General features: G+C 42.4%; 2 protein-coding genes across 3 annotated transcripts in view; both read right to left on the bottom strand.

The window, feature by feature from the left end:
- The window catches only part of LOC131582011 (monocarboxylate transporter 2-like), a 37,044-nt gene extending 27,010 nt beyond the window's left edge, over positions 1-10,034 (bottom strand). The window contains exons 1-3 of the mRNA XM_058844762.1: positions 9,855-10,034; positions 6,969-7,225; positions 6,483-6,740 (exon numbers count right to left, since the gene is read on the bottom strand). Coding sequence (XP_058700745.1) covers positions 6,483-6,699 — 217 coding nt within the window. The 5' untranslated portion in view covers positions 6,700-6,740; positions 6,969-7,225; positions 9,855-10,034. The remainder of the gene's footprint in view (positions 1-6,482; positions 6,741-6,968; positions 7,226-9,854) is intronic.
- Positions 10,035-14,440: 4,406 nt separating this feature from the next.
- Positions 14,441-23,746, bottom strand: KBTBD8 (kelch repeat and BTB domain containing 8). Of its 2 annotated transcripts, none has more exons than XM_058844758.1 (4): positions 23,627-23,746; positions 22,143-22,353; positions 20,394-21,508; positions 14,441-18,132 (listed from the first exon to the last, which is right to left on the bottom strand). In XM_058844758.1, the coding sequence occupies exons 1-4, from the start codon at positions 23,640-23,642 to the stop codon at positions 17,669-17,671; spliced, it is 1,806 nt and encodes a 601-aa protein (XP_058700741.1). In that variant the 5' UTR covers positions 23,643-23,746; the 3' UTR covers positions 14,441-17,668. The 2 variants fall into 2 exon arrangements, with proteins under 2 accessions (XP_058700741.1, XP_058700742.1); XM_058844759.1 differs by having other exon boundaries at positions 23,598-23,721.
- Between the last annotated feature and the right edge of the window lie 1,719 nt (positions 23,747-25,465).

Genomic DNA, 25,465 nt, shown 5'->3' with positions numbered 1-25,465 from the left:
CTCAAGAATCAAAAACATCTCTATTTATTTTCAGTGAACCACTTGGGTATTTGGAAATAATTTTATTAAATGCCTTTTATGCAAAGTAGTTTGTAGCAGCCAAAGGTAAGAGCTGCATCTCTATAACTCCAACAGAGTTTTTCCTTCATTGAATCTTTGCAAGTCAATTAAAGTCTTTAGAAACTGCTTCCACATTAAATAAGAAAAATCCATACCTAGCTCACCTGCTTGAAAACAGCATCTGGTAAATGCCAAAAGAGGTACCTCTGCACTTCTTTAAAGGGCCTTCAGTGGCACACCCCATTTCTTAAAACTGCACTATTGTCATGTTCCATTTGATCATAAAATGCAGCAGTAGTGAAATTCCATCCATAACCACAGTTAAAATGGAGCTCCTGAATTCATGGATGAGAATATAGGCAGCAATTTTCTGCAAAACCAAAGGGCTGGACCCATGTGATATCATCACTGGAAGATGAGAATTCCCTTCTCCAGAAATGTTAAATTGGGCGCCATTCTAAAGAACATCCCCTGCACTTGCCTTGTGTGACCTGTCTTAGGAGAGAGACATGCTCAAAAACCAGGCCCATTTATTAATGTTCCTAATAACATTCTGAACTCTTTCCAAGGGATCAACCCATACAGATACAGAGTAATACTTCAGAGTAGATTTCAAGTCACCAAAATTCTTGGCTCTGGACTCCAACCAATGCCACCACAAAAGACCATCTGTGGGACAAAGCATCTCTTCCCTCCCCAGTGAGCACAGTTACCCTTGTACCTTGTGCTCTCCCCACCACTGAGCATGACCAGGCTGATAAAACACATTCCTCAGTGTTTAGCCACAAGGCTCCAGCATTCAGGGATTTACCACTAATATTTTCATGCCTGGGTTTTTAATTAAAGGGAACCTAACTCTGGCTGGTGGCTCCTGAGCAGCAGGAGGGGTGCAGGCATCACCTGAGCAGAATGTTCCAAGTGGCATCAAACATGGTCAGTCCACATCCCCTGACATCTCTGTGGCTATTTGGAGGGGGGGAAATTTAATTTCCATGCAGCCTCTTTGCTGCTGTGTGAGAGGATCTGCTGCAGGCAGAGCCACCAGCCCCTCACCCCCTGCACCTGGTGAGGGGGTGACACTGCACAGAGCCAAGTGACATCAGTGCTGCCACCAAAACCACCGGGGACACTGGCAGAGCCTCCTGGCTTTGTTTTTCACTGAGTAATATGGTTTACAAGGGGGTCAAGGAGAGGTCAAAATAGAAAGTTATGAAATGTCAAACTTGCATTTTGCTAAACCCCGGTATTAATAGCATGAAGTGCAGACAGGCAGAGAGATTCATGACATGAAGTAAGTTTCTCCAGAGCCAGGAAACCTCTCAGACAGCCCCAACCCTGTGTCTGTGCCATCAAATCATCAGCTAGGTGCATGAAGCATCACTGCAGGATGTGCTGGTTTCCTGGAGAAAACAGAATTAACCAAGCAGTAACATCACTTCTTCTGTTTTTCCCCTTGATGCAGGAGTTTAATCAGCAGCTCAAACCAAAACATTCTTGATGGTAAAAAGATGGTGACAATTAATCTAGATCTAATAACTGGAATGTTTTCACTGGGGAATTAAAACAAATTAGTCTTTTGCTATTGCATCTTTGTCTCATTTACATTTTAATCCCAGAAGGATCTTCCTCTGTTATATTTGGAAAATTACTGCAGAGAAAGGGAAAAAACAACATGGTTGAAGAGCTCAGAGATGCATCAAGAATTTAGCTATTAACTTTTATGGTAGAAATCTGGTAATGGCAAATCCTAAATGGCTGAAAATGAGGAGAAATACTGTGTTTTTTTCCAAACACTGCTGAATGCAGAGCCTAAAGGCATTTAAGATTGTGCACACAAAGACAGGCAAACAAACAGCTGGGGCAGGAGGTTGTGTTGAAGGTGTAATTACACATTAGCCAGAGCACAGCAGGTCACTCTTTCATTTGTACTGAAAGTAAAGGGGACTCCACTGGTGACAGTGTGTGCAGAGGGAAACCTCTGCCTTCCCCACCCTGTGGCTCTCCAGCTCCAGGCTCAAGCTTTGTGCTGTGAGGTTTTACTACAGGATAACGAGTCCATACATTTTTGGTCAAAAATAATGAATAAAGACTGTAGTGTTGCCAAAGTAGAATCAGTGTGGTACCAAACTTATCCCAGCCTGTCTTACCCACCTGGCCTGCCTCTGATTTCTGGTGGAAATATTGTGAGGGTTTCCTTACTCCCTTCAGTGAAAAGGAACCAGGTTAGCAAAGATCTGCAGCTTAGAGTGCCAAAACTAATCTGGTGAATTGTGACACATCTGGCCCCTCCACAGGCACCATCTCCAAGGCATGGCCCTCAGCAGCTGTGGCACATCTGGGTCCAGAAAACCTCTGCTGTCTCCAGCCCTCTTCCAAGTAAACCCCCAAGTAGCTGTCAACAGGGCAGCAAAAGGATCAGCTGCCTCAAGAGTACTTCATCAAGCTAGAGAGCTTTAGACTTCATTAAACCCTCCTGATGTTTGAGAGAGGAGAGATGTTGCAGGGTCACCATGAAGAGTGATTCCCACTCCAGAGCAGCACAAACCTGCACAATGTTAACTGATCCTCAGCTGAGGGTCAGTGCCCTGGGGACAGGGGGATGTCACAGCAGTTTCCAAGTAGTCTCTGGAACACCACTGTTTGCAGATCATAGTACTCTTAGCCATTACATAATGCAGGCAAGTTCCAAAAAAATTAACCCCACCGCACCCAAGTTTTAAGATAATGGAGGAATATTCAATTATAAGTATAGAAAAATATCACTAAGAAGCAGCTGGGGCTTTGGTATGGGTTTTGGCTGCCCACCAAATAAAATTGTGACAAATGATTGTAACTCCACGAGGTATCTCCTCTAGACATGAGTTTCCCCAAGAACTCTCTCTCTAGGGCTGCAGTGTTTAGGGCTGCTGTTTGCTGCATGTTTGTAGAACACCTTTGATCTGCTTCAAGGACAAGGAATGGTCCGAGCAGTCTCAGCTGGCACCACAGTGCTTGTCACCAGCGAGGCTCTAGGCACTGTGAGAGAGCAGGTGAGAAGCAGGACAACAGGACCAAGTCTGCAGCTCCTTGGAACACAACCAGCTCCTCCTGGTGGGGTGGAGGAAGCCAGGAAGTTCTTTATTACCTTTCAGATTCAGTAAAAAGCTGGGATATGGAAACAAGAGACAGAAATAAAGCTGGCAGGAGCTGAGAGCACACATCACAGGGTGCAGAGAGCTGTGTGTAACATCCCTGTGCCCTTAACAGGGCGTGATGCAGCACAGGATTGCTGGGGGTAAACTCAGCCAGGCTCCTGGGCCTGAATTCTCTGTGCTGCTTTGCCCTTCTGGCTGACCATTGTCCAGAAGGATCAAGCATTAACTTCCAAGGTCTGACACAGAGAGTTCTTGAGGAACTTGCTGAACTTCTGACACTGTACATCCCTGTTACCCCACAAGAACAGAAGGAGGAGGCTTTTTGGTCCAAGTGTAGTGTTTACTCCAGCCTGCTGTGATCCCAGGCTTACAGACTGACCTTCCCAAGAGCCCCCCAAGTTCCACAGAAATGATTCCTTGTAAGACATGCTTCAAAGGGGGATCCAGGTGACATTTACAGGGCACTCCATTACTTCCCATTCCTGAAGACCTTTGGGGAAGCCCCCCTTCCCAAAATGCTTGAGGCTGAAATTTGCCAGGCTTCTACTGCTACCATTCAGCAGGTCAAACTCAGCAGCTGAAAGATGAAATCCTGGCTCCACTAAAGGTGATGGCAAGATGCCTGATGACTTCAGTGCAGCCCAGGCTTTAACCAAAAATTATATTCAATGTTTGTTGAAGCTTTTAATATTTTTTTCTTCTATTTACTCTAGTGCAGGCTGTCCTATACAGCTGTTTTATATATAGATAGATGCAGCTTTTCTGAATATGCACAATAAAAGCTGGGGTTTGAAGGGAACCCCTGCATTCCTTCAACCACTCTGGGCAGGCTTTGTTGGTGCTTTCCTCCTTCCTCAAACACAGCATGCAGCTTCACTGGATGCCACAGAATTGCTGTAGGCTTATGCTGCTATAGCTGAAAGGTAGATCAAACTGAGTATTCAATTACTTATGCACTCAAAGGTATTTATTCCCTGAGATGAAACTCCTAAGTCTGTTATTATTGCCATTCCCTCTTCCATTACTATTAGCATGCTGCTGCTTTCAGATCTATGAGATGTCAACACCAGTTACTGGCAGCAAAACTGAAAGATGAGAACATGACAGGGAAATGTTCAGAATTATGAATCATGTGCAAAAACAGATGAGACACTTGATCTTCCTTAATTCTAGAAGAGTACACAGGGATTTTTCCTTCGGATTTATATTTTTTCCAAGATCTATTTCAGATGCTGCAGTGATTTAAAAGTTGAGTGAGGTGAAAAGCAACAGGTACTGTCTAGGGGACAAACCCCCAGAGAGGAAAGGTGCTCTTGGAGCAATGAACACAGGTGTTTGTGAAAGGGACAGGACCCCCTATCAGCACTGAGTTCTCGGCCCAAAGTCTGAGTGAATATAAATGCAATGCTGAAAAGTCAACTTGATTCACAGCATCTCAAGTTTTCCTGCTTGTGCTGCACCCTTCCTTCTGTTGCAGGTGGCATCTGGGAAACTCAGGCAGTTGCACACACAGCTGTAGTTTATAATAACAGCTCTGCAGCAAGATGGTGTCATAAAAGTCTGTATTTAAAGATGGGAAGATCAGTGGTGAAGCCACAAGTCTGGTACAGTAATAACTTCTTCCTCCATCAATACTGTAGCCAGAAGCTCCCTTGCTGTCCTCTCTTTCCATCCAGATGTCAAGGGCCCTCGCTCAGGGAATGTGGAGAATAAAAAGCCAGAAATCCCAACCACTCTGAGACATGTTCAGTGTCTGGTGCTCAGTTTCAGACATCCAGCTTACAGAGGGCCCTGAGCAGCCACCCTAAGGAAATGAACCTCTAAATGAATCTCTCTTCAGCCTCTCCCTCTGTCAGCCCTTCTCAGCTCCTGACACAAAACCACCAGAGCCAAACAGCAGCCAGAGGATACACAGCCACTGTTTCAAGGGGAAGTCAGTGTTCAGTAGAGCTGCTGATTTATTCCCCCTGGAAGTGAACCCTTCTGTCCATCTGCAGTAGAGAGTACAGCCCAAAGAGCTCAGGGAATCTGCCTCACTGACAGTCTGATCCACTCCAGCCAGACCTGAAAAGGCTCTTTCTGCAAGCAGCTCATCCCTCACACCTTTCTGGTCACACACATCTCCTTTCACCTTAATCCATCCCACACCAACTCCTTTATTTATTGCCATGTAAAACCAGTTCCTAAAGTACACAGTGTACTGTGACAGTGTGCCTTCTGCACACAGGGTGTATCCCTGATCCTTGCAATGAGGGAGCCAGGAAGCCTCCAAACCACCCTGTCCTGAAGGCGAGAGGGTACCAAGAAGATCCCACCATCTACAAAATTATTTGTAATAATCTTCCCCAAAGAGTGTCAGTGACTTTTTTTAGGAAGAATACAGGTTTGGGTAGATGTGAGGCTGCTCACACTTGGGTGGCTATTCTTGTGTTCTTAAGGATTAATCCTTTTACCTTTCACCCTCACCAAACCAGCTCAGAACCGACAGGATCTGCTAAGAGCCCAGGAATAACTGCACCTCACAGGCATCAGCAGCCTAAACCAGATGATCTCTACTAACCATTAACAGCAAGATTAAACAGCTACTCAGATCAAAGTGGCACACTGATAACCTGGAGATGTCCCCCAGGGAACACCCATTTGATGATTTCATTATAAGGATAGTAAATACCTTCCCACAACAGCAACTTTTGCATCCAAGGTACAGGTACCCAGTGAACATTTTAATTTGAAGAAACTGGTGAATGTATTTGTTCTTTTAGGAAGACTCTGCAGAGAAAAGTCTAAAACATGATCCCTTACTTAATTGAAGCAAGATTTTAGCAACAGATTTAGGGAAAAATATATTTTAATGCTGTCTCAAGATATACATGCACATATTCCATGTCTGTACATCAGCAAATCTTGGGGTTTGAGTTTCAGTGGCTTCTCTGCAATCATGAGTACAAGTTACACATTTTGGTTTCAAAAGGAGAGACAAGAATAGGAACAGAACAAAAGACCAAGTATACTGAAATAAGTGCCCAGACTCACATAATTCCAAGCCTCCCCACTCCCATGCACAGCAAGGATTTCTGATGAAAAAAATAATTGATTACTTCATATATGTTGGCAATAAAAAACTCAGCACTACTGGTTTTCTCAGTTTTCTCACTTCTCATGAAAACAGAAAGCCAGATTTAGAGTTAGCACTTTCCAGGAACTTTCTCAAATAAATACATTCTCCCCTTTTGGTGTAGAGATCAGATATTCTCTTTCCAAAGGAAGACACAGCCTTGCTTCACTTACCTCCTCCGTAGGTTGTAGCACACATGATGGATGTTGTCCAGGCAATCTGGCTGTAGGAGATGTTGAAAACAGCCTGGATCTCTTTAAAGTAGATTGTGAAAGCTTTAGGAAAGGTAAATGCAAACCCAATTGAGATGGAGGCTCCAAACACCACTGCCCAGCCCCATCCACCATCGGGGGGGACATAGCCCAGGTCTGAAAGGACTGGAGGAGCCATGGTCAGAGCAGATTCCAGAGCAAGCCCTGCTTCCTGGTGTCCTGCAGAGCAGAGGAGAGGTGTGTTGTACAGAATGATCATAACATGTGGTCAGGCATCATTTTAAAGCACATTAAAATAATTTAGAGGTAGAGAATCACCCACTCTTGAAGCCTTAATCCTTTTTCTGCCTTTTAACAGTTCTATCGTTCAATTTTAACACAACCAAGATCACCCTTCCCTCTCCAATAACCCTGTCCAGCTCTTCCACTTGTATTTTAAATACATACCCTCAAAATACTCCTATGGCCTCCATGTCCAGGAACAGATCTCAGTCCCAGATGAAGTCAGTGCCTCCACTTTCTGTTCTCCACCTCATCCAGCCTGTGGCTCTGTGTCCCACCTTGGGAGATGGCTTCTGGAGGTTACTCCTGTCACAGTCCCTCTGGAGAGAACCCAGCACTGTGGCTGCACCTTTTTTTAGGGTGAATCCTTCATTGTGTGCTTTTCAGATGTGGGTGGAAGTCCTTATGATTTCAGGTTATTCCTGATTAAAAGAATAATCCTCATGATGTAAGCAGCAGGTGAACAGCCCCACAGAGGGCCCAGCTCCCCTGTTCTGCAGGGGGACAGGGCTCTTTCGGCTGTTGCTTTCCTCAAACCAACAACCACACTGAGAAACTGTTTGCAAAGGGGCTGAAGTTCCTTCCTACTTCTGGGCAGCAATTCCACTCCTGCCTGATGCCTGCCAGGTTACCAGATTATGCTCAGGAACAACACAGATCAAAGAGGGCATTCACTTTTTTGCATTCTTCCCATTTTCCCTGGTCATTAAAATAAAATGAGGATAAAAAGAAAAATAAGTAAAACATACATGTCTTTTCTGTGAATCTTTCAGATACATCAGTGATGAGTTTTGGAATCCCTTTGCAAAATTGTCAGACCTCCACTGAAAACTTTTAGTCCTCTCCTGAAAAATAATTTTGGATTTTTGTTCTTATCATAGCCTTTCTTCACTGTCTTTTTTTTACTAGAGACCAAGACCATTCATCTCCATTCATTTTTAATTGAAGGAAATTTATGTAAACTCATGTTCAGTGCTCTAAAGGCATCAGTGCTGGTTCTGGAGGTCCTCAAAGGGTGAGAGGTTACACTGGAAGAGGATCACCACACACCTGACATCCTCACCCTGACCCCTGGGCATCCACTCCCAGGCTCTGTGGAGTCACGGTCAGTTCCAATCTAACAGGACAGAGACTGCTCCACACACAGCTCCAGGATCTGATCCACTGAGACCCACGAGAGGATTCACTGCCACTTACACAGAATCACAGAATGGTTTGGGCTGGAAGGGACCTTAAGGATCACCCAGCTCCAGCCCCTTTTCAAGGATTTCACTGGAACATGAGAGGAACTCGACTGTAACTAGAAAAATCTCAGGGCTTCCTGAGATTTCCTTGCTGTTTCAAGAGATGCCCAAGTCTTTTACAATAAAATGATAAATATTAAGGAAAATACCATGTTACACTATGAGGGATGCTCTGTTTTGATTTCAGGATCAAGCAAGACTGTACTTGTGAAGTTTCTCTTGCTCTGATATTAGGTAATAAAGTGGTCTGATAGATATTCATGAAACATTATTTTTCCCTTACAGGCATCCACAGTATATGGAACATTCTGATGGAGAGTCTGTTATACCCCATCAACTAAGTCTTCCTTTAAAAGAATAATTTTCTTTTAGAATTACATTAACCATACTTTATGTTGGGTGGGATTTTAAAAGGAAAACCCAAGTTAAAAAGTAATAGTGGTGATGCTGGAATGCCTGTTGAAGTTTAAGAGATCTTATTACTAATCAAATTGCATTTCATTGCACTGCTTCTTTCATTTATGGTTATTCTACTCAGTTTAGGCCATCAAAATATTATGGACAATACCAAGCTCCCAAAACTACTGACATATACTAGTGGTTCTGAAATCAGGCAAAATAAAACTGATTAAGGGGTGGTTAGAGTGAGGACACATTTCCTTATTTAACATTATTTTTGGTATTCACAATCTACCAAAATTTAGGATATGCAAAATTCTCAGGCCCCTCAAATTCAAATTTTTTTGGTAGTCCTTTAAGAAGGTTGAGCCTGAACTATCTATATGGGATTAAAAAGAAAGACTATTTTTTATTGCCAATTCTAAAACTATAACCAATTTTATACCACCTTTAGAAGTCTTACATGATGAATATAGTTGTACATTTAATTAGATCTTTTGTTTAATGAGAGATATATTGAGAAGACATTAGCATAAAATCAGATTATGGTATCAGATCATTGTCCAGCTTTTTTACATCAAGGCAAATTAATACAGAAAACCAAAGAGAGGAACCAAAGTTAAATGAAAATGTACTGTACAGTCAAAAATAAAAATCACACCAGCTGACTCTTACTTCCTCAACTGTAAAACAAGGCTTCCAGAGGAGGATTTAGGGGAAACCAATTTTAGGATTATAAAATTTGGGATTATTTTTAGAGGGTTTAATAGCCTGAGCAATCAGCAGGCAGTGATGTGATACAGTCCCAGTCTCCTGTGGTTTGTGAGACATCAGCACTAAGGAGGGCCCAGGACCATTCTCCCATGGGCATTACCCCTTCTGTTACCACCCTCTTAACCACAACTTTGTAGTTTTAAAGCAAGAGTTGTCTTTGACTGGCACAGATCTACTTGTCAGCTCTCTCATTTTACCCCTATTTCCTTTTTTGTGAAGTTAAAAGTCTGGATGTGCCATTTCTCCACTTACCATTCCCCATAGGCTTCCTGCTTAATTCCTGTTAGTTTCTTTAGACTTATTCTTTAGACAGGTATTCTGGATCTTTTCAACACTATACTTCAATCCTCTTCAGGAATGTCAGGACACTAACAACTTGGAAATAAAGGAATTCCAGATCTCTTTCACAATCAAAGCCCTTACATCTCAATCCAGTTGATATTTACCCTCTTCTTTCCTTGATTTATTGAACTACTGTCTTTTGGAACCGACACATACAATCACAATCTTCATTCTGTAACCCAGATCAACTGGGGACTACTCTTGCATTGTACAATTATTTTTCTACACCACTCATTTTATTTGGTTGGGGCTGGGTTTTTTTGCTAAATGAGAGCACCATGAAAAATCAAACCTGAATCTAATGAAGCTTCTCCTGCTGATCCAAGGACTCCATGGGGCCAAGATTCCCTCAACCCAGGCAGGCCAGCACACACAAACACTCCCTGACCGCTGTCCGAGGGGCTGCTCCCTGTGTGACCGAGGCAGGCACTGCTCCGGCTCCCATCCCTTGGGAATGCCGGCTCCTGCCCCCACTGGAGCCACCTGCTCGCTTTTAAAGCCATCTGCTGACCCCATGGCCCACCCCAGACACAGCTGAGATCAAAGGTTGAGATCAGAGGCTCTACTCTCAGAGGTAAAGCCTTCCTGGAGCTTGGAACACCACCTGAACACCCAAAGGCTCCTGTATCTCACATTAACTCCTCTTGGTCACCCTTCATCTGCCCTGGAAAAAAATCCAGGGCAAACTCTCCATTTGCTGTGCTTGGAATGCTGGCATGTCTCAGCTCCCTGTGAGTGTTGATAAATTATTTGTCAGATATCACTTTTCCTTGTACATATTAACTTATTCTTGCCTTGCAATGTGTTTTTGCAGGCTCTGCTCCCACTCTCATCCAGGGAAATTTGCATCGTGAGGTTTTTGCCCATCCTGGTACAGGCATCCTCTTCTTCTGCCTGAAGTTCTCCTGCTTGACTTCTGGCTCACCCAAAATCCTGTGTCAGATTGATTTCACCCAAGGAATGAAGGAGTTGACAAGCCACAGCAACACTTATCAAGGAGTAAATGTCACCCTGGAGTGAGGGGAAAAGATACAGAAAATTCCTGAATATTTTACAGTAACCAAGCAGTTGACTTGGAGTATTAAACAAGCAATGTCCACTACATGAGTCCATGCTTTGTAAAGGTTAACATAACCCAATTTCAGTAGGAATGTTTCCACCAGACTTATGTTGCAAATCCCCATTTGGGGGATTTAGAACATTCCCCTGCTGCGTTTATAATCTCAACGCTGCAATGCACTACTGAAGCACAAAAAGAAATTCAAAAAAACCTGATTTTATGTGAGCCAGGGAAATGTTTTCATCCAATCTGAGTAGAAAATTCATCAGAAAGGTAAATGGAGAAAGAAAAATTATTCATCCAAGTTAACTTTGCCAGTCAGCATCACCTGTAACCCGTATTTCCTGCCCTGTAGCCACATGCAGTCATCCACACTCCTCCATATGGTCCCAGCAGAAATATCTTCCTTGCAAGCACACAAGAAATGCCCAAACTCACACACAAGTTCCCAGTTTGCATTAGCACAAAAGGCTGCAAATGGTGCTCTCCCAGCCAGCTCAGATGTTCTTCTCACACCACAGGACAAACAATCCCCATTTACAAAGATTTACTACCAGGCAGTTGTAACAGCTTGATAAAAAAGTCTCCAGTGGTCAAAAGACAGCAAGACAAATATTGGGGAGAAATCTATTGAGGGTTATTAAACACAGAGATGCCACCTCTGGCACTGCAGATGGCAAATTGCTGGAACTTGGGGAATGCTGACAGGCAGCTCCATGCATGTGTCTTTAGGCACCCACCATTAGTTCAGTCAGGGAGAGAATTCCAATTGCACGTTCCTTGGGCTGATCCATCTTGTGGCCCAGCTCTTTCTGCCTCACCAGTCATGGCTCCTACCAGTTATGCTCTCTAAAAATGTTTTACAGCTAGAAAGACAACAAGCATATATGGTGCTTTTTCTGTCTTCCAAAATGAGTAAATCCTTAAAGGCAGTTATAGCTGCTGTGAGGATTCATCACAGATTGTTGGAGATGCATGTGGTTCTCTGTGCTCCACCCCATGGGAGGACAGCAGGAGCTGCCTGTTGAGGAGAATGCAACCACACCAGACCTAGAGTTCATGGGAGTCACTTATTCCTAAAGGTGCAGTGTTGGAAGAATGCTATTGTAAAAAAGAATGGCATTGCAAGAGTTGAAATTCCTTTAGACTTTCAGAATAAACTTCCAAAGAGGTACTTTCTATTTTGCTTGTGGATACTTAACAGTGCCCTTGGCACTGAGCCAATTTAGACTGGTGCTTTACCAAATCAAAATATGGATTTGCCTTTGTTAGATATTGTCCCTCCTTCCATCTCTGTGTTAACAGCAATTGCCTAATTTATAAATGTTTTTGCTGATAGTTACTGGGCTGTGACCATTTCTAGTGCACTTCAGACATAATAGCAATTCATACTATTGAGAGTGCTCTCCAAAATCACTTTGGAAAATCTTGGACACGCCCCTTGCAGCTGAGATGGGTAAAAGCAGCAGAAACTCTCCTTTTCTATTTCTTTGGCCTGTGAAAAATTGAAACTTGAATGACTAATCCAATGGCTCTTTCTTCTTAACATTTCCTCTCCATTTATTAGTTTTGATATAAAATGGGGTATAACTTTTACTTGAGAAAAATAAAATGTAAATTTGCAGAGTAAAGACAATTTCAACACTTCATTTATTGGCTGTTGGAGAAGGTTAATTTGATATTCACCAAATATTACTGCCCCTGAGACTCTCAGAAGCTACAAAGAAATCTGTTACTGAAGGAATATGAACTGAATCAAAATGGAAGGGTTTAAAGTAATTCAGAATTTATCTGCAAATCTTTTTCTGCAACTGATGTGTCACATACCATCCTGACTTCAAAATAATTTCATAACTGAGTTTATAGATAATCAAAAATTAGATATGTATTATTAAATAAAAGGATCAAAAGCTGGCATGAAGTGAGCATACAGTTCACAGTTCTTAACTTGGGCTGGACATTGCCACTTCTGTGTGACAGCGAGGGCTGCAAAGCAGAGTTCATGTGCAGATCTAAGGAGACACAGGAGCACAGAGGGCATTCCTTAAATAGATATATTTGGTACCATTTTGGTTGATGTTTTACAGGTATTGTTGCGTTGCTGGCACTCAGTGACACTTTAAGGTCTAAATACGCACATACCATGCGCAAATTGTGGAGCTGACCTGTTAACAGACAGCAGCTTGAGGTTATTTGGCCACAACCTCCAGTCCTGTTACCCTGGCGTGGCTTTGAGACCAGGCTGTGCCCTGGATCACAGCCACACAAGGAGGGAGGGCAGAGAAGAAAGCTGTGACACACTTGCATCAATTTACACAGATGTCCTTCCTTCCCTGGGAAGGGCTCCCCATCACCCAGGTACTACAAAGAGGAGGGCATCATGCTTTACCTATTTCTCTTTTGTTCCTCTTCGGGCAGATCTAGTGTTCCTTCTTCACTCAAATCTTGTGATATGCAGGAATTCACCTCATCCTTCAAAAACAGTCAAACCCAGCCAAATGTTCTCCAAGTGGGGATTTTTAGCACTTTTTCCATAGGGAAATACAATATTCAGGATTTTGTACATGTGCTCGATCACTCTCACTCTACTCACCACCCCCCAACTCCTCAGGTGGTGGCTGCTTTAAATTGCATTTTGTAGAGGGCTAAAGCTTGCAAAGATGTAGAGTCTGTACAGGATTTGTGTCCTACTGGTTGGTTAAAAAACAGAGACCCCCACCAGCACCTTCTGAAAGGGAAAGCTGATAAACACCTTTGTGGTACTTCAGAAATTCCTCTTGGAGAGACATTAGAAATCAGTTGGTTTTGCTTCTCCTACTTGTTAAGTAACTTGATAACATAATCTTTGTAATAGTTAATAAATACCTGCCTTTCACAGTGGATATTTGCATCATTAATTGTGTAAAACACAAAAATCAGCAGTGAGGCATGGGAACCTTAGGGAGATACTGATGGGGGAGGTTCCAGCTTTGTTGGTCTCACTCTTCCATCTTTGAGAGGCCCAGAGGGGAGAGCATGCTGCAAAGAGATAAAGAGAAAGCAACAGCTGGATGGTTATTTCCCCACCTCTTGGCTGCACACCAGTGCCAAGCTGTGAGATACTCCTCTACCTGCAGCATGCTCTGCCCAGCTTTGGGGCACAAACACAGTGGGAAACTTCATTTAAGTAATGCTACTTTGTTTTAGGGGGTGTGCAGGAGTTTGTGTGTTCCTGTCCTTCAGCAGACGCTTCCAAAATACTCATTTCCAAAAGGATGTAGGAAAGGAAAAACATGCCCAGCAAGTAACTCCACCCCCAATGTGCAGATGGAAAGAATCTCTCAAGGGCCCAGATACTTCCCTCTTCAAAAAAATACATTGGAATTTACTTTAGTATCCAAAGAAGGAAAATCCTTATTGACACTTACGAGGATAATCATTTGTAAACCTGTGGCTCCCTCAGCTCTCTCAGGGTGCTGGGAAATTCAGTGTGAAGGGGTTGGGGTTTTCCAACAAACAGCCTTCTCAGGCTGGAAAGCCCCACTTGACATTCCTGCTGGGATGCCAGCTGCAGACAAAGGCATGAAGAAAGGGAAGGGAAAGACCCTGCTGCATGTGTGTAAACAAATGAGAAGTTACACCTGAACAGCCACAAGGAATGAGACAAATGAACAAAGCATCTTCCACCTTAAAAAAAAAAAAAAAAAAGGACATTACACACAGGTGAGGTACAAGTGCAGAAATAGAAGAACCGAACAAACATCAAAAATATATTGGATTAATTTTCAGAAATTTACTAAAATGCACACAGATTTGTCACAAAAACAGTTGAACTCCACTGTATTTCAACAATAGGTTTATTTTAAGAAACATAACATGACATCAAGTAAAAATGCAAAATTGTGCAATTATGGCAAAATGTTTAAAAATCCACACATTTGCCCTCATAGGACTACAGTACTTCTTACTAACATACCTGAGCACTGAATGTTGGATGCCACTTCTCAACAGCCTCGCGAACAGGGAGCTCTTGGATCTCTTGTAGAACATACACACACTGCATGTCTGGTGCACCAAAACTGCTCTGAGTTATTCTAAATTTCATTGATGGAAGCAAGTGGAAATTACAAAATGTTTCCTTCTAAAGTAACTAATAATTTTGGAAGAGATTTACACTCACCTAAGTTCTTACAACACCAGAAATTCATTTCATAAAGGGAAATAAATGAATGCAAAAAAAATTCCAAATGAGCAAAATGTACAGATTACTGTTCAAATATTATCAGTACCTTTGGTGCAATTATTTTTTTTTTTTTGTGCTGTGCAAGTTTACTTAAGCCTGACTCTAAAGCAAAACTTTACCAGGAATCTGACTTTCAGCATAACGTAGAAGCATTTAAGAATTGGCAAAATGTCACAGCTACATTACTGTCTCAACAAACTCCTCATGCAAAAGATTTAGTATATTCTACTCCCACAGCAAGTTCCAGGATTTAGCTTTCAAACACATGACAGACTTGGATCACACCCTCAGTTTGAATGGTTAAACAGAATGGAGATCTTTGTACTTTAGTGCAGATAAACAAAATTAACAAACCTACTGCAGAATTAACCACAGCATATTGTACTTTATACATCACATGACCAGTCAACTGCTAACTCAATTCTATTTCATAGTTTCAAGTAATATATTGAAATTTGTTCTACTAAATAAATATAGATTGTCAAAAAGCAGCAAGAAATCTTGTAAATATTCAACCAAGCTCAAAAAAAAAAAACCAAAAAAAACCAAAAGAAAAAGAAAAACAAACAAAGAAACAAGGAAAAAGTTACATAACACTTTGCAAAAATAAAAGGTCTTACACACAAATGCAACACTGTTAGGGAGGGTGCTTCAGAAAGCTTGCAGCTAGAGGCCTACAACAGCGCAGAGAGCTAGCCAAGGACTAAGGATCATCAGTTAAAAATTAAATTAGTTGTACTTTTCAGAAAACCCCTTATTCTTGGCTATGCATACATATATCCAGAAGAAAACTAACAAAGAAACAATACACCTCAACACTGTTGGAAAATGCAGTCTTAGCGAGAATTGCCAAATTCAAGAAAAATAAAAAAACAAAATGCAGGTGCTCGCATTGGAAGAAGAGTTTGGTGAATCTCTGGAAGATGAGGTATGTAATGCAAAGAGGCATTTTTATTTTGCTTTTCATTTCACAGTTTTTTGTTTGTTTTTGCCTCTCAAACATTTTTGTGCAAGAATTAATAAATAGAACCAGGTGAGTATTTTCATGTATTAGGAAGATTCCATTTGGGAACAGGAAGACCACATAGTAAACAAACATTATCCAAATCCTCAGCCATGCCAGGGGGATAAACAATGAGCTAAATATTTGGCTGACTGAAATATCACCTGTTAAGCCAGATAATGGTAAGCACTTCCAGCCAGTGATGGCCAATGCCACGTCAAGTTAACTGGTTTACTTAGGTCAACAGGAAAAAACTGGAATGAGTAAGCTAACTTAAAGCTCTACAAGAAGTAGAGCTGTAAGAAACCCGGTAAATTACAGCTGATGCAAGATTTAGGAGTCCTCTTTTCCCTTTTAAATCCAATTCTCACTACTGAAGTAGAGGCTGAACTTTGAACTTACTTTCTAAAAATAAGTTAAATGTTAAATACATAAAGAAAAGTGTTGCAATATATTCCTTATTCTGTATTTCCCCTAAGATTATTTAAGCCATGGACGCTTATTGTTAATTTTGCTTTAATACGCTGGATAATGCTGACAGCTCAGTAGTGCAATTTTTCACATTATACAGCAGAAGGAAATAGAAGATAGTTGGGGGCTTGACTGCAAAGAGAAAAGGAAAACAATTTGCAAAGTTAAACCACACTTCTCCAAATCACCAGAGCACATGCCAACTCTGCACATAGCATTGTACTGTAGTGGAGACAGAATGAACACTCCACACAAAGAGGAAAAATAAAAGAATCAGTATTATTAAGGCCATATCCTGTCACCATTCTGTGCAAGAACACCACTGCAGTAAAAATGTTATGTTAGAAAAGACAATCTGATGACAGGACAGGGCCTGAAGACAGACAAACACTCCATGAAAAATAACAGGCTGTCTTAAACAGTAGCAGAAGGCTGGCCCAGTTCAGACAAACAAGTATTAAAAATGTACTAGCACCATCAACTTTTGGGTTAAAGCCCTTTACGGGGTGAAAAAAAAGATTTTAATCAGTGTTAAAAAAAAAAAAAGTTTTTACAGCACTACACCTATGTGGCAAAAAACAGGTGTTGGGTTTTTTTCCTCACCATCATTAAGCTCAATCTCAACAAAAATCCACAGACAGGAACTGGTACAACAATAAGAACAGGCCTCCATCTGGGGCAAAGGTACTCCACAATCCAATTCTGACTTGAGTTTTTTTTTCCCAAATTGCAGTGCACAAACAACATCACAAACATCTTAGACATCAAAAACAGTACAAAAAGAAGAGATCATTAAGAATCAGGTTCTACCATTCCTCTCTATGTACTTTCAATCTAAATTAAGAACAAAAAAAAAGCAACAAAACTTAGTGATATTGCCTCAAATTTTACCCGTATTAAAAAAAAAAAAAGAGAAAAAGAAGAAAAGTCACTTCAACACATCTTGGACATCCTTAACTATTAATGCTAGATTTTCTTTCACTGTAGTGCATAGTTATCCTGGCTCTTCCACTTAATTTGCTTTTACCACAAAAAAAACTCTTTAGTATGACATGATTAAGTGTCTACCAGAAAAAAAATGCTGATAATTGCACTTTGTAACCTCCTTCTCATTTCCCAGGAAAATATCAGTAAATATGAAACTGAACGAACAATTCCCTCCCCGGACTGCAACCTTTAAAGAGCACCCATCCCCATATACAAAAAACTGTCTGTTTTATCTTACAATAAATACTGACAGAATTTCTTTGTTTTCTTTTAAGACATGTTTTCTCTAGCATCAAATTACCACTGAAATCACTAAGGCCTGTTACTGAGAAAAAAGAAAAAAAAGGAAAAAAAAAAAAGAATTTAAATAACTTTCTGAAGACACTGCGGATACAATTTAGCAACAACACATTCAAAATGCCGGCCTAAATCCCAGAGCCTGTCTGGAGTCTCGTAGACTTTCTGCCATTGGTCAGTGACTTCATCGTACTGGTAGAGTGAATTCTTCCTGCTGGTTCTGAAAACGTGCTCTTCAACAGTGACTTGAGTAGCTCTGACAAAGAGATGGAGTTTGTTTTTGAGGAGAACAAGTTTTATGTATGGGTTGATGGACTGGTCGCACGGGAAGTCTTTTTTTCGAGTCCATTTGTTCTGTTCGATGTCGTAGGCCTCGACGGTGAACATGCGCTGATGGTTCCCACAGGTGCCAGCTATGTAGTAGATGGAGTCGTTGTACACTGTTGCCAAGCCTTGGATTCTAGGCACAGTCATCGGGGTTAGAAATCCCCAGTAATCCTTCTGAGGATCGTAGCAAAGGAAAAACTCCCCTGGAAAGAGAGAGGAAAAATAAAATATAACTTGTGCTTTGTTTCCAGGCCAATAGCTCTGTGGCAATTGTGCCCTCAGGTACGTTCTTCCACAGACAGAAATGCTCTAAGTTTTCTAGAGCCTGGATCCCAAAACAAACACCCCAGCACCATCAACTGCTTTCCTTTTAGTGCTTTACAAAAACATTAATAGCATGACTAACACCTACTTTGAATCTCTGTTTCAGCTGAAGCAGAGGGAATTTGAAGCACAACAGAAACCCACTTTACACAGTTTCTAGGTATCCTTTAGTACTTCTAAAACGTGCTTATTAATTTGGGACAAAGCCTTTTAAGATTTTTTAAGATTCCAGTCTTGAAATGCCTGAAGTACATTTGTTTCACTCTTTAACATTCTCACAATGTGCCATCTGCAGATGGGAGTCTCACAATTATTTGCTCAGGTTTAGCAGATTTCAAACCCTGAATTCTGTCTTATACTACACACAGATTTTGAAGCTGCTGGTATCAGGTGGCTGGGTTACACATTTAGGCTGATTTGCTTAAAAGGAGGCCAGGTGAAAACTTGCATGAAACTACCCATTCACAGTTAGGTTTGTGGTTAGGTTATAAAATACCTCTGATGCTCCGTGCACAGAGCAGCAGCTACAGACTGCAGATAAAGGAAGTTCAGATGACCAAAAACTCATGCCCTGTACATTTCATGAAAAGAACATGGATAAAGACCACCTTGACTTTGGTAAAGTCCAGTGGGAGAAAGGCATAACATCTGCCAAATACTAGCATAATTCAAATCATGATTTCACATGGCTATCTTAAGAATTTTAACCAAGCTGATTTGTGACCAAGCAACCTCAAGTATAACAAAGAATACAGAAGTGAAACAGTAAAATTGGTGGAACAGAGTTTAGGAGATTAATTCTTACAGTTAATACTAATTTTGATTATTCAGTTTTGTTCCACAGTGCAATCTCCTGGGACTGACACTTGCATTCCATAGGCATTTTCAGTCTCATCAATTCTTATTGACTACTTTGGAGTTTTTCCTAGAAAAATGCCTAAAAGCTAACCTCTTTCTGCTACAGCACAACTCAGTCAAGGTTTTTTTCCTAGGCATCCATAAAACTACTCTAGAATTTGCTGGTTAGCACAGGAAGTATTTATTTATACAAGCAGTCAGTTGTCACTTAAAGCACTGAAGCACAGTATCAGCAGCTAAAATTTGTGAACAAGGTGCAGTCTTATTCTAGAGGTTATAATAGTATCATCCACTTTTTATCAGTTCTAAGAAACATTAAAGGAACAAATACTAAGTTCAGTATTCTTCAGCATTCCTTTCTAACCACCTAAAGCAGAGATTTAGAGAACTTTTTAGCATAACAGAACTATTTAAAGCCACAACCAACATGATACAGAAACAATGGAAAAAGAAAACTGCAAGTCACATGGAAGATCACGAATGCAAAGTCAAGAAATAATGTTGACTTCTTCTTGTAAGTAATAAGGATCTAACAGTATTCTCTATCCTGTTTCTTCCCTGTGGTCCAGCTTTGTATGGAAGTGACCCAAGTAGGAGCTGGCGTGCATCCAAGACCCTAACTTGTGCAGGTGTTTACAGAGGTGGCCCTCAGCAAAACAAAACTGGGACACCTCCCCCTCCTTCCTTCTTTCCACTTTGGGGGTCCTTTACCACAGCCTCAGACCAATCTCAGCATTTTCCAGTGTGCACAAAATGTAAAGGCAGTACTGAAATTACTGACCAAAGAAACAGAGTTAACAAAGAAAGATGCTTTATCTCTTCCTAGTTTCTAAGATGACTTCAGAAAGCAGGGTAGGGCAGGAAATGAAGACTTAGAAGTCATTCATCAACTTTTACAAGTCACCAAGAATAAAGACACCAGGAATTTTCTCAGCTTTAGCCAAGTAAAATACAAAGTGCTTTTTCATAGGACAGTGTCCTTTCTTCTGTGTTAGTGCATTTCACCACGTAAAGATTAAAGAATTTTCAGAGTTAAGTTTAATACTGTATTGTTGACTCAGAATACCACAAAAAATGCCATCTGTACAGTAACTCAGTATTACAACTTAGTGACACATTCCCAGGGCACGAGAATGCAAGGCAGCAACCTCCCCCTTCCTAGCTCCCTCTGCCCCCCCATTGCCCAAGGGGTTTTTCCAAATTGCTTAAGAAAACACAGACAGTCAGAACAAACAATCCCCACTTCCAATAAAACACCACAGAGCCAGTCAAATCACCTTACCCTGTAAAACATAGATGCTATCCTTATACTCCACAGCACTGTGGAACTCCATTGCTACGGGCATGGGACACACAGCTGTCCAGCAGTCCTCCCGGCTGTCATAGCACTCCACAGACTTGAGGGAGTTCCGCCCGTCTCCTTCATAAACTCTCCCCCCGATGGCGTACAGCTTCCCACAGCAGTGAACCAACTTGCAGCCTATTCTGGCCCGCAGCAAAGGAGCCTTCGGAATCCACCTATTGCCAGCGTGATCATACATCCAAAAATCACTCTCTGCTCGGTGGTCGATGGAGACCTCGCTGCTGCTCGGCCTGTAACCACCCGCAATGTAAATATCGTTATCAGGAGACACGAGAATTCCCACCTCCCTCAAGTCATTTGGTGGCTTGCATAGTTTAAACACTCTCCCTGTGACCGAATCTAAACAAGGCACTGTTTGCTTCTTTCCTGAGTGTTTGTGGGCAGCATCAAAGCATATGATCATTTCCGAAGCGGTCATTCCAAGCCGTTGTGTGTAGCCATTGGCACTGGGTTGTCCCTTTTGTACACAGCTTTTGGCCATCGCCTGTGCAAACACGGGAGGGATTTTCTCTAAAAATGTCTCATCCAACAGAGGCATACGGATGCATTTGGCAAATATTTCTGGAAGGTGCACTTCTCTCTTATTTTGTTCATGCTCAAACCACCTTATAATGCTCTCATAAACGTGTTCTTCTTTATCTACATTTAAATCATCACTGTTGAGGATACTTATCAGTTGGTCTTTTCTCAACTGAAGAAACTCTTGCTCTTTGGTGACACTCAGAAACTTCTTGCGAATGTAGTCTTGTGACCGGTCTTTGAGTTCCTGATGACCATAGTGATCAGCAAAGATGAACACCCCAATGGAGTTCTGTGGGTCCAAATGACTGATCATGTATTTAGCACACTGGTCTTGTATGGAAGGGATCTGGAAGATACTGGCTGCAGTGAACAAAGCTTGAACGTTGGCCTCTGTCAGCACTACTCTGGAGGTATATGCATAGTTCAACACTAAATGCATCGACTCTGCTTCCACACCAACGATCCGAACTTCCTTCTGGGTACTCTCGGTAAGGCCGCTCGTGAACATCGATCTGCAAAACAAAAATATCCAGCAGTTTGCCTGTAATTACCTTTAACCACAGGCATGAATTTAAATATATTGTACAGCTAGTCCCAATGTGTTTGCCCCTCCATCAGCATAAATACATTTATCACAAGTGTTAACTTTCCTCTTGAGGTACCTAAATTTAAGATCATTTCTACACTTACTGAAACAAAAGTGGAACTTCTTGCTTAATTATCTCACTAAACCTATGTTAAAAATCATTGAGTTTATAAGCAAAGTTCTTGACATATCCAAGTCTTTGCATTCAACTTTCAACAGGTTATTTCACATGCACACTAGTATAGCACACTAAAATATGTAACTTGAAAAGAAAACAAGTAGTTTCAATATGCTCTTACTGTATCTCTGATACCCTCAGTACAGGGGGCAGTTTTGCCTGGTTTAAAATTGTGTGACATTTTCTCCAATGAAACTTACCTCTGAGAAACAGACACTGATAATTCACTGACCTTAAGAGAACCATAATCTTTACTTGCTAGGTGCACTGTATTATCTATAAATACACGGAACTTATTTTCATTAAATGAAAATTCAAACAATCATACCTACACTAATATTCTATCTGCTTTGATCACCACTAGAACAATGGACAGTTGTACCTGAAATAAGGACTGATTGCAGCAAGAACATTCCTATGACAGGAGAATGTTTTCCCATGATCCACTTCCACCACAATATCTGTCAGCTGTCCTTCATCATACATGGTCTTCAGCTGTTGGAGAATACTACAAGCATGGAAGGGGTCCATTCCACTGCTGACTTGGTTTGAGGGAGGAACTCCATTCAGTGTTTGTGAAAACTGACTTGGTTCTACAAAGCAAAATTAAAACTTTAACAGAAAACAACCAACAACAAAAAAGCCTCCAAAAAAATTCATACACGTGCCAAATACCCACGCATGACCAAGAATTGGCACAAATTGATATTCCATACTTCCTCAGCATCATCATCCATCAACAGCAAGCCAAACATTGTCAAGGGTGAATAAATGTATAAAGATACCTCAATACTTTTTTTTTCCTTTTCACAATGTACGTCAGTTCCCATTCAACTATAAAGTTTATACCCCTGTAAACTATAAAGTTTATACCCATTACGGAAAACAATACAAATACTTTATACAACTAGAAATCAAATCAAGAAACACAACACTTATTGATCTTTAAAATGAAAAGGGACACAGAGAAATGAAATAAGTCCCCAACCTAACACTGCCATCACACAGGCCTGTATGCAAATATTTGACTTCACACTGAAACAGGAACTGGCTCCTGCCTTACAAAAGTAATGGTTGGAGCAGAGACTCATGAAGAAACGGCCCCACAATAAGTCTGCTGGGCAGCAAACTTAAACACATAAATTTGTACACACGGTTACATGTTCTCTCTACGAATAAAACAGAATTATAATTTGAAATTTCTCAGGTGTGAAGGAGCTTATATATCACTGTGGAAACATATTTAGTAGAGCATATGCTGCTAAATAACATGTGATAAGCCTAATGAAGTAATTCCCAAAGTGAAAATTGAGCAATAGCTCAAGCACAAAAATCTGTTTCGTAATAGCACCAACATTTTTACGCAACAACAACAAAGGAGAGCTCAAAAGAAAAACATTAGGTGGCAAGAGCTGCAAATCGGGTAAAGCTGCTGACTGCAACAGAGCGCTTTCAACAAAATTTGGGCAACACAAAGGGGCAAAGAGGAGACAGAGCACACCCATTTTCATAGAAGCCTTTCATCAACTCCACTCCCCTCTCCCGGCTGCGGCCCCTCACACAGCAGGGGGGTCCCTCATGGGACAGCCTCCTTCCACCCTAACACAGCACACTGCCTCGCACACCCCCTCTCCCACACAGCCCCCGCTCAGCTCTCCCCTCACGCCATCACCTCCTACACCCGAGCACCGCTGCCCCTCCCAGGGACCCCTCCCGGCCCGGGCACCCCCGAGCCCCCTCACACGGTGGTCCCCTAAGTACAGGCCCGAACCTTCTCATCGACACCCCTCAACACACAGGCCCCGATACCCTTCACCAGGATCCCCCCCTCTCGCACCGAGCATTCCCCCGTCGCCCCGCACCGACCTCCCAGCGCTGCCATCCTGGGCCCCGCTCGGGCAGCGGCTCCGGGGGCGGCCCGGCAGGAAATGTCACCGCGCCGCTTCCCCCGCTCACCGCCGGCAGCGCACCCCGCAGCATCAACAACACCGATTGGCCACTGCCCCCACCGCCTGCCGGGATATGTAGTGCGGGCCGGCCGCCTCCAGCGCGCGGGGCCTGCCGGGAGTTAGAGTCCCTCCGGAGCGGGATGCCTGGGAGTTGTAGTTCTCCGGGGGAGGCGGGCCCTGCCGGTCGCGTAGCAACGAGGCGGCGGCGCCTCCGGGCGAGCCGCCATTTTGGGCTCACGGGTAGGGCCTTGTAGGGAGCGTCAGCGCCTTGTCCCGGCGTTTTGGAGCCTGTTCACTCCTCAGCAGTGACACCCGGCAGAAATGGCCTGTCCAGAGGAGTAAAGTACCCGCTCCGCTCCCAATCCCTGCAGTTCCCCTGTCCGTGCTGAGCTATGGCTGCTGCGGCAAACCCTCGCTGAGGGGAGCGGAGGTGGCTGCCCAGCCGAGCTGGTGCCACCGTCACTGCTGAAACCCGGCAGAAAGGGGCACAGAAATCCTGCCAGCGTCCTAATGCTGCAAGGATGTCTCAGGGGCAGGAAAGCAGCTGTGAGACCCATAGCCGTGCAAAGTTGACTTGACCTTTAAAAGAAACCAATAGTAGGATACTTGGTCCGAAAGCTTATGACACCAGGAATATTCTTAATTTTTCCAGGGTTGGTAGCCCCAGCATGCTGTGGGCAGCCGGATCAGCCCTACCTGTCTCACAGAGCTGCTGAATGACAGCGGCACACAAATGACCATTTTTGCTGCCCCTGACCCTTAATGTTACAAAGCGCACTGCTCTCTCCATCCTAAAGGTCAAGTGGATGATAGTCACGAGGTTTGCCAGTTTTTTGTGGAAATCAGCCACTGGACTCATTCTTGGGAACTGGGTCACTATCAGGCATTTGCTGTGGAGGAGGTTTTGAGGTTTTTTCTTTGAAACAATTAACAAAGAAATAATGGAAGCATTGCAAAATTGTGTATATTGTTCCTGGTTTTACACAAAATAGACTTAATACAACTTCACAGCTTTTAGCTGGGAAGTTTTGTTCAGAAAAAAAAACAAAACCAATTTGAATAATATTTTTAAATTAATTTCCCATTAACTCTCAGAAATGAGTAGCCTGAGTAAATGAGCACTTCTCTAAAGCAGGTGGATTTAAAGGCAGTGCCACCCCACTGGTTTTACTTTTGCTTGCAAGGCACAGCCTTCCCCTCACTCAGCAATTATCAGTGGTGTCCAGGCTGCTCCGATGATAATGCTGCACAACGCAGGAGTGATGGAGACTCTGATGAAGGAGTTGTAAAAGAAAATAGAACTTCACGTCTGCAAATCGATTCTGCAGTTTTCCAATTTCCCCATTCAGCAATGGCACAGCCTGTGAAATTGTCCCTAGAAATCTAAAACGAAGGGATGGAGGATTCCTCTACTCTTACCCTTTAGCAAATGACATTGCCTGATACAGTTCATTTCCTTCAGTGTGGGCACGTAGGCCAGCCTGGATTAGTGTTAAAATGCAGAAGCCAAATGTAGAATGTTTTTTAATACAGATCCTGCACTGAACTGGCACTTTGGAGCGTGAGCCTTTCTTGAAATAGCTTACCTTTGTATGGGTTTTGGTGAAGCAAGTAAATTGCCATACAAACAGGTTTAGATGTGCTTTAAGAGGTATCGATAGCAGCACTTTTGCTAAGGCTGAAGTCTTTCTCAAGTGGAATAACACCATCACCCTCTCCCTGTCCTGGAAACCTCCCCTAGCACTCTGAGGATGTA

The sequence above is a fragment of the Poecile atricapillus genome, chromosome 9 (assembly GCF_030490865.1).
Source record: "Poecile atricapillus isolate bPoeAtr1 chromosome 9, bPoeAtr1.hap1, whole genome shotgun sequence".
Taxonomy (NCBI): Eukaryota; Metazoa; Chordata; class Aves; order Passeriformes; family Paridae; genus Poecile; species Poecile atricapillus.
This window is presented reverse-complemented; position numbering and strand designations above follow the sequence as displayed.